Source organism: Arachis stenosperma, chromosome 9 (genome assembly GCF_014773155.1).
Source record: "Arachis stenosperma cultivar V10309 chromosome 9, arast.V10309.gnm1.PFL2, whole genome shotgun sequence".
Classification (NCBI taxonomy): domain Eukaryota; kingdom Viridiplantae; phylum Streptophyta; class Magnoliopsida; order Fabales; family Fabaceae; genus Arachis; species Arachis stenosperma.
Genome location: NC_080385.1, coordinates 159069317 through 159079058, shown reverse-complemented (window position 1 = coordinate 159079058; position 9742 = coordinate 159069317). Strand labels below are relative to the sequence as shown.

Sequence of the window (9742 nt, the reverse complement as noted above, 5' to 3'; positions counted from 1 at the left end):
TTATAAAAAGTGAAACACAGTCATAGCCCGAAAATTGGGAACAAGTGATCAGTGATGGCTTCTAAGTTCTAACTCTTACCCATGTTTTTAAGACTAACTATTCAATAAAATAAACTTTAATACATCTCATTTCAAAGTAGAGTACAAGAAAATGCTGGGTCTAGAAACCCAACAGTTAGTCTAACAATTATTGGTTTAGTTGAGTTAACATGTTGGTACAATCAGAGCATTCAAGGTTTGTAAAATTGTGGCCAGATTTGAAAGTGATAATAGTGAATACGTAAAATGACGGTTTTGCCAAATGCAGTTTTGGATGAGTACGATAATTGTAATTAGTACATCGAATTCCTGCATGATTCGTAATCTCTGACCAAAGGAATGGGTGTTGTGGTACATTGCTTCTTGATTCCTCTTCTTTCACCATTTTTCACTAACAAAGTCTTAACTTTTGGTGGGGCCTAAAAGGTGCTTTCAAAACCATATGGGCAATCAAAACATCATTTTCATCCACTCTAATTAACCACATATATCAGATAACATGTGAGTGGGACATCTAAGTGTATATGTCGTCCTGCTAATGATCATCCACATTTTAATAAAAGGAAAAAAAAAAGTGTAAAAGTGATTTATTTTCCCCTCTCATCCCTCTCATGAATCTGAGGTCTCTCTCTAAAGAGGAAAAAGCAATGGCTTTTGCCTTTGTAAAAGTCATTACTTGAATGAATGAATGCACACTCCCAACAAAGGTAGAGAGCAGAGCCTAATAGTGATGGTGGCTCCCCTTTCCTCATCATTCAATTTCTGTAGCAGCTTTGAGCTTTCACATACAAAGGAAAGAGAAAGAAAAAGGTGTCAGGGTTATGTCTAGAGAGAGAGAGAGACTGAATCATTTATAACTCTTCCTATGTCTTGGATCCTCCTTATGACTAAGCACAACATAAACCCAATGGTGCAATTAACCTTTTGACTATGTTCGTTGTTAGCCCCTTGGCAATGTTTATGTTTGACCACTCATTATAACATATTAGATATGTTCCTCCCTACACACTATTGCACACTACATAAAAATTGCTTTTAGCACCTAATAAAAAGTGGAGCTTATATGATTACAATAATACAATATAGCTAAGTATAATATAATAATATATATGATATGATATAGTACAATAGTGAATATGTAACATTACTTACTAAGACTAACAAAAATTCAGATGGTTGGTGTACATGTACATGCTTATTCAACAAACATTGGGTCCAAATCCCACATACCCATTAGCTCCATCAACTGAAATTTCAATCCCTTCTTGTTGGATGTTACCTATGATGGAAAGCCCCGAAGGAGAAGGAGCAAATGCAAAGCAGAATGTTCCAACATCATCAACAGGAATTAAGAAATTCCTAGCTGGCAGGGTCAAAATTGGCCCACCCGAGAAGTAAAACGATACGGTCGGGACCCGAACCGACATAAACCCGTATAAATCATAGCACGTGTCAAAAATGGATACTCCGGATGCCCGGGGCAAGTTTGTGGTTTGCCCGATAAAAGCATCCCGGAATGCATTATACGCCACTGTCGGCAGCCTAGTCACGGCCGTGCCCGTGTCCATCACCACTCCTCCATCCCCTGTTTCCGTTAACCTGAAAATATCTTCGGGTATGGATACCTTAATGCCCCCAACCCCAAGACCCGAGAGCCCAATATAGTAGAAACTCGGGGCCCGCAGGTTATGGATCAGGGAGACCCATGAAGCACCCACGGGCATGGATTCAAGCCCGAATTCAAGTGACCCGAACGACCCGATGCCCCGACTCACCAAACAATAACTAAATGCACCGCCAGTCTGGCCACCAAGCTGGCCCACAAAAGACATGGGCCCACCACCAAGGCCCAAAAGCCCAGCAGCCCCAACAAACATTCCTTGGTTGCTGTGCCCGCACCCGATCGCCACGTTTCGGATCACGGTTCGCCCGAACGTGAGAGTCTCAAGGGCAAGTGTCCCTTTCGTGTAGGACCCGTCGCCGTAGGAAACCTCGTACCGGCACCGCCCCTCGTGGCAGCCGGCATTCTCCAGGCGGCTGCATACGTTGGAGCCACAAGAAACGCCGGAGTAAGAAGAAGACTCTGACGGGTTAAAAACCGGGTCGGATTGACGGTAACATTTATTGCAGGGTTGGCATTGGACCCAGACGATGTCGCTGCCGGAATCGATGACAACGTATTGGTTCCTCGGTGGGCTTCCAACTCCGATTCTGACGAAGTATTCGCCGCTGCCTTGCTCCATACCCGAAACTACGTCCGACCCGAATTCCTCTGCTTCGTAGTAGCTGGTTTTTCCGGCTGCGGCAGAGAGACGGCGGAGGAGGGCGGAGACCCTTTTGGCGTCTCTTTGCATTCGTGCATTGAAACGAGTGCGGTGATCTTGGGTGGCGTTAAAGGTGGTGACTTTGTCTCTGTGAAGTAGGTTGAGCTTCCATTTTGCTGATCCTTCATGTTTGGTGGTATTGTGTTTTTGGTGTGTTTTTGGGATTAGGGTTGGGTTCAGTTTGGTATCTGCCATTGTTTGTTTGACGTTGAGCTCCTGGAAATGAGGGTGGTTGAGCTTGTTGGAAGGTGATGATAGAGTGGAAGCGGTAATGGTAATGGTGGTGGTTAGAAGGATCAAGAGCAGCAGAAGCATTGTGCCCTGCAAAGGTGCAAGCTTTGTGGGTGACATAATTGATGGCTGTTGTCGTTGTTGTTGTTGTTGTTGTTGTGTGTGTTAGTCAATTGGATTTTCAGTTGGGAGTGCGAAGTGTGTTGTGGAATGGAGGGTGGGGAGGGGATTTATTTGGTTTGGTTTTGGGTGTATGTGTAGTGTAGAGTGTAGACTGTTGATGATTTCTACTGTTGAAATAATTGAATTGGTGGAAGTTTCTGTTTTTGTAGTTTAGTATTTTGTTATGATTTTAAATCATGGTATGATATGAGAGGGTGAGTTGAGTAGAGAGGCCACTATTACTATATTACATCTGTTTTGTGTAGTTAATATTCCTGATATTGGTGAATGGATATATGAATATTTCCACCAAAGGGTAGTTGATGGAGTTGTGGTGATTTCCAGCAGGATGGAAAGAAAGAAAGAAAGGTAGTTGGGTGCCACATCAATTTTGTTATCACTTACAAGAGATTGATTTTGTTAAATCATCTTAGTTTACTTTTGATTTTGTCATTTACCTAGTTTGTTGCTTTTACTTTCTGGCTTGTTAGATATGGTTTATAATCTGCTCCTAGAATTTTACAAGATTTCAAATTACTTGTTTGTGGCATGGCTTTAAGGAAAAATCTTGGAGGGAAAGAAGGGGAGATCTATCAACATCAAATTTATGATTTTAGTGTACTAGGAGAGTTGCAAGAAAAATTAAAACTTCTGTTTTTGTGGGGAATAAGTTAAAGGGAGTAGATTCAACCTTGTTACATATGATATTACTGATTGTATTTAATGACCTTGATATGATCAAATAACAAGAAATTTCCCTTTCAGGCCAAAAAGGAAGGGGGAAGAAAAGGGTAAGCAGCATGGACTTGTTGACATAGTCAGCAAATAAATTACCAAAAAAAAATTCCATTATTAACTCCTCTTTTCTTGTTTATCTTCTCTTTTATCTCCATGTAATTTACTGCACTTTTAATTGAATTGGCACTACATGAATTTGAAACTGACTATCAAAATATTGCTGTCTGGATTTTGGAGGGGTTTCTTGGTATATATAAATGAGAAACATGAATTATAAGTTGCTGAACTTTTCTTTTTTTTTTGAAAAAAATGAGCTCAACACAATAGAGTGGAGCAAAGTTAATAAGAAACAGACAAACAACACCTAGATCGGACGCAATAGAAGAAGCTCTCCATTGTCATCTACAGCATAGCTATCAACAACACGAAGATCTCTCACCTTCCCACTCTTTAACACTAAGCATGGACATCTCTATGACATCTTCAACACCTTTGCTTTCATTCTGAAAAATCCTCCTATTTCTTTCCAGCCAAATGTTCCAGATGACTGCACAGAAGCATCTCAATCGCTGCTTGCGTTCCACCTTTCTACGCGGCTCTTCTGTCCAACTTAGAAAGTGGTCCTTCATCAATTCCTGGAGAGACCATAGGCGGCCCAACGCAAGTATCCAAGCATTCCGCACCTGCCAGGCAAACCCGCAACCAAGAAACAAGTGATCGACCTGCTCCACCTCCCTATTACAAAAGACACACCTCATATCCTCCTGATTGAGAATCCCAAATCGATTCAGTCTTTCCTTCGTGTTCACCCTACCTATCAATACAAACCAGGTAAATAGCTCTACTTTCGGAGGAACTAAACCTTTCCAAATGGATTTAGTAAAACTATAGCTGGTGATCTCCTCTCCAAGCATTCCCTCTTGCAGTACCTGCACAAAAGAGTTAGTTGAAAAAACACCAAGTCTATCATACTTCCACACCACTCTATCCTCTTTATTATTTTCTAGCCTCACAGGTCGCAGAGTCTCATGCAACTGACCCAACAGTCCCAACTCCCACTGGAAGAGCTCTCGCCTCCATATGAAGTTCCACACCCATTCTAATCCATCCCAAAACCCACAATCCCCAATAAAAGCACCACACTGGTTTGAGACAGAGAAGAGGCGGGGGAACTGATCTTTCAGAGAACCACAATGTAACCATACGTCCTCCCAGAACCGAGTCCGACGACCATCACCAACCTCCATGGACAAACCTGTAATCAGTCTCTCCCTTAAATGTTGATCTGTAATCTGCAGCTGGCAAATATCCTTCCAAGGGCCTCCTCTGGTGGGTAGCACCTGGTTAGCCAGTAACTCATTCGGTTTCAGATTATTACATGAGCAAACCACCTTTTTCCACAAAGGACATTCTTCCTTCGCAAACCTCCACCACCACTTAAACAGAAGAGCGGTGTTTCGAATCATAGCATCTCCAACTCCCAATCCACCGAACTTCTTTGGGGCCTGCACCAACTCCCAACGAACTAGCGCCATACCGTTCCTGCCATCCTCCTTACTCCATAGAAACCTTCTCTGCAAGGAAATTAATTTCTTCGCAACCGCCTTTGGCATCCTATACAAGCTCAAGTAGTACACTGGCAAGCTATTCAACACTGATTTTATAAGCACCAACTTTCCGGCTTTATTTAGCACCTTAGCTTTCCAGAGACTTAGTTTCTCTTCTACCTTGTCAATTACAGGCTTCCATGTCTTAACCAACTTCGGGTTAGCACCCAAGGGAACTCCAAGGTATCTAACAGGGAGAGTACCTTTTTTACAACCCCACAAGCTACACATCCGCTGTACCCATTGTTCTTCGCAGTTGATCGGAATCAGGCTAGTCTTATCAAAATTAATACTAAGTCCAGACATCAACTCAAACCACCGTAGCAGCCGCTTGTAGTTCTTCATGGTCTCATCTTCTGGTGGACAAAACAGGATAGTGTCATCTGCAAACTGAAGGTGTGATAACTCCACCCTGTCTCTACCAACCACTAGGGGAGATATACGCCCGTTCCTCACTGCAAGGCCAACCATCCTATGTAGAACATCCACAACTAGCACAAACAGAAAAGGAGAGAGCGGGTCACCTTGTCTCATACCCCTTTCCATCTTGAACGATTTACAAGGTGAGCCATTAATCAAAATCGACATGGAAGCTGTAGTCACACACTCCATAACCCAATTCCTCCATCTGCATCCAAACCCCATCTTCTGCAGCACCATATCCACAAAACTCCACTTAACTCTGTCATAGGCTTTTTGGAAGTCAAGCTTGATTATGGCTGCCTCCTTATGCCTTCACTTCAGCCAATGAACTTTTCTATCAATATTGATTTTCATAAAGTAGAACCAAATTGTAGATTCCACATGAATCATAAATCATTTTAATATGTTGTCATCTATAAAGCACGGACATTTCGCTGAGTTGTCGTATTCGCGTGTCGGACACATTTCGGACACGATACTTATCGACACTCGTTTGACATAAACGTTTGTTGTGTCCAATCGTGTCTTAATAAAAAATAAAAAATTGTTTTCCGATTACGTTTGGACACACCTAAATACTAAATACTATCACGTGTCAACGTGTCTAATTTTATTCTTAACGCATATTTTTGAAACAAATTTAGATATAGTATATATTATTATTTATTAAAACAAAAAAAATTAAATACTTGATATATAATTAAAATAAGATATTAAAAAATAATAAAAAATAATTTATATTTTAATACAATAAAATATTAAAATAACATTACAATTTATTTAAAAAATACTTTATATTTTATATGTTTATATATCTCTATATCTTATAAAATTTTAAAATTTACGTGTGTTGTTTGTGGTGTCCTATGTCAATATGAGTTTGTATGCATCATAAGTTGTCATGCAATTTCTCTAATATGCTGGTTTCTTTTCATTCTTTATCTCATTAGTAAGATAGAATTGCTCAAAGAATGAACTTAATTATTTATTGACTAAAGGTGAAGTTCCCCCACCTTTTCTATTCTTTCTCTCACACGCACACAATCTCCTCTAATCTTAATACAATAGGTGGTTGTGGTTCCTTGAAAAGGCGTGGAGCTATATCAAAACTCAAAAGTGATCATCTTTAGTGAGAATATTATGGAATATTAATTTTATAATCTTAGCCTTTCTAATAGGAATCTTTTATCTCCTTTGGCCACTCACATTAAACAAGTAATTTATACTTTTAGTCTCTGAAAATTTTAATTTTTGACAATAATATTTAAAAATTATATTATTTTCGCCATTTAAAGATCATTTTTATTCGACAAACTATAATATTTTTTCATATCTTTCAAAAGTGGTAAAAATCTAATGTATTTGACTCAATTTTTTATAAAAACATTTGTACAATTACTTAAAAGGCATATATAGTTAACATGAAAATACTAAGTTAGAAATATTGTATTTTCCTAAATAAACTTTAAAAAAAAAGTCATGTGCAATTTGATTTTTAGAGTAATTTTAAAATGTGTCTTCTCATCTTTGGTGTATTTTATTAGTAGAGATAATTTTCTTAAGGATATTAATGTCATTTATTTCTTTTAGACTTTATTATCAAAATTAATTTTTTTAGGACTGGCACTTAATTTTTTTATTTTCTTTTAGTTACTGAACTGTCACAACTTTTGTTATTGTTATTATCATAGACTTTTAATATCTACTATAAACTATGAAGTTGCTCTGTTTGTATTTTTCTAATTTTCTAGCTGGTGAATTCTGATAATTCCTTTGGATGCATACACCATCTATATGCAATGGCAGTATACCTAATGAATTAATGATAGAAGCAAATATTGGTGATGATGTTGTTGTTGTTAAAGACACGCACGCCTCATGTGAATGGCAGTTACCCATATTTATGTACCAACAACATTACCCTATTATATGATTGTCTATATATGCATGTCCAAATATATATATACATACAATACAATAGTTGTTGGACAACATTATCTTTTGAGTCTCCTCGTATTTATCCGGGGAACCATATTTATATATAAAAATTAGAATTGGCAATACTAATTTTATTTATGAGTATTCAATCCGATTTAACTTATTCGAATAAGATTAATAATCTGATCTGCATGGATTGAATTGAGAACAAAATAGGTTGAACTACAAATAAGATTGAATACGAATTTAAACTTAATCCTATACCATTAATTTGTACTTTTGACATATTTTAGTATATAATTAAAAATTATTATATATATACATATAATTAAATTGATGAAAATTGAATTTATATTCTCTCTTTTTTATTATAATTTTATTATTTTTTATTTTAATAAAGACTTTATTTTATTTTATTTTTATTTTATTAGTATATTTATATATTATGAAATAATTAAATATTGAGTTTAATTTAAAAAAATGATTTGTTGTAGGTCGATTCGGATAGGATCAGGTGTATACTTTAGTATGTGGGTAAGATTAGAATTGAAAAATTTTTAACTGATGAATAAGATAGAATTGGATTTTAGAAAAAATTTAAACTTATAAGTAGAATTATTGTAAAGTCTAAATTAATAAATAATTATTGTAAAGTCTAAACTAATAAATAATTTTATTCTATTCTATTTATTGCTAACTCTAATAAAAATATTACATATATATACTAAAATCAAACATTATATAATTGTATATAAATATATGTATTATTTAATTAATATGTAATACGTATTTTATATTTGAACTTGGTAGTTAATTTTAATAGTTAAGTTTAATGTACTTCTGTCACGCTTATATTTAGGTATATTCATTTGAAATCTAGGATTTTTTATTTTAATAAATAAAATAAATGTAATATTTACTAAAATAATATTTTTACGAGAATTTATCGATTTAAATTCTCTTGTCATATCTCGTTTACAATGGCAAGTCAGGGTGACACGTATATATCTCGTTTATATTGTAAACAAGATAATAAAAGACAAATATTCAGCATCTATAAAAGGATGTGTAACCCTTATTATTCTTCACACACATTTCATATCCTTTCTCTGTCTCTGTCGGAGGGTCTCGGAATCGTCTGTTAAGGACATCTGGTGGATACGATCCCGTAGCCACACAAGCTTCAGCGTGAAGGACTTCTTCCTCTGCGCTGCCTGCTGTGCTGCCACGGGAGGTCTGGCGCCGAGGAGCTGCTCCACCAACACTCACGTTTCCGTATGGTACCACCTACCAAAGTCACGGAGGCAGTCCCGACGGGGTTATCATGTGCACGTAAGCCTAGGTGGTATGCCACGTGTTGCAGGGTGATAGTGACATCACCCCACGGAAGATGAAACGTGTGCGTCTCTGGACGTCATCGCTCCACGAGTGCCAAAATCAGGAAATTGTCAAAAGTAAAATCCCTAAGGGGCACCGTATCGCCAAATCCGACCTCAACCAGATACGGGACGATGACATTCGGTAGATGTAAAGTATGGCTCACTCGTCGGGGCAATAGGAGACGAGGCCTCTGAAGCATGGAAAAAAATTTAGCCGCCTTACGAATACAATATTTGAACTTTCTAACCTACACATGTCTCTATATTACATATTCGAAAATAGGCAAATCCTAACTACAGCGTCATAAATACTAACAACATAGCACAAATATTACAGAATTTCAAACTAATAATTATGTCATACCAACCTAGTACAAGCGAATAGAGTTCTAAATTCGCCTTAACAATGACCACATCCTTAAATTTAACAACCATAACGAAACTAACTTCAAAGTTGGCCGCCCCGTAATGTGTCGTCTCGTTCAGCCTGTTGATGTTCCCGTCATTTCCTGCTTGGCGCGCCATCACCGCTTCGGTCAAAGGTATAGTCAGAAAAGGTTAAAAGAGGGGAGAAAGATGTTGACAAAGTCAAACTGGAGCCCGGAACTAAGCTGTAAACAACTTCTATATATAGGCGCAGACGGACCATATCTCATATCTCGTTTACACTGTAAACAAGATATAACAAAAAAATTAAATCGATAAATTTTCATAAAAATATTTATTTTATTTATTAAAATAAAAAATTTCTGAAATTCAATAATCGCCATTGAGTGGGAAAAATAGTACCATTATCTTATGACAATATAATACTTTTGAAATTAAATGGATGTCTATTGCATTATATTTAATTTACTAAAAAAATAAAATAATATTTAATAAATTTTAAATATTTTATTTT

The 9742-nt window shown here is 37.0% G+C and overlaps 1 protein-coding gene across 1 annotated transcript; it reads right to left on the bottom strand.

Annotated features, from left to right (window-relative positions):
- Positions 1 to 111: 111 nt before the first annotated feature.
- LOC130947544 (protein ASPARTIC PROTEASE IN GUARD CELL 2-like) lies at positions 112 to 2931 on the bottom strand. Its single transcript, XM_057876240.1, has one exon. The coding sequence runs from the start codon at positions 2712 to 2714 to the stop codon at positions 1239 to 1241; it is 1476 nt and encodes a 491-aa protein (XP_057732223.1). The 5' UTR covers positions 2715 to 2931; the 3' UTR covers positions 112 to 1238.
- Positions 2932 to 9742: the final 6811 nt, after the last annotated feature.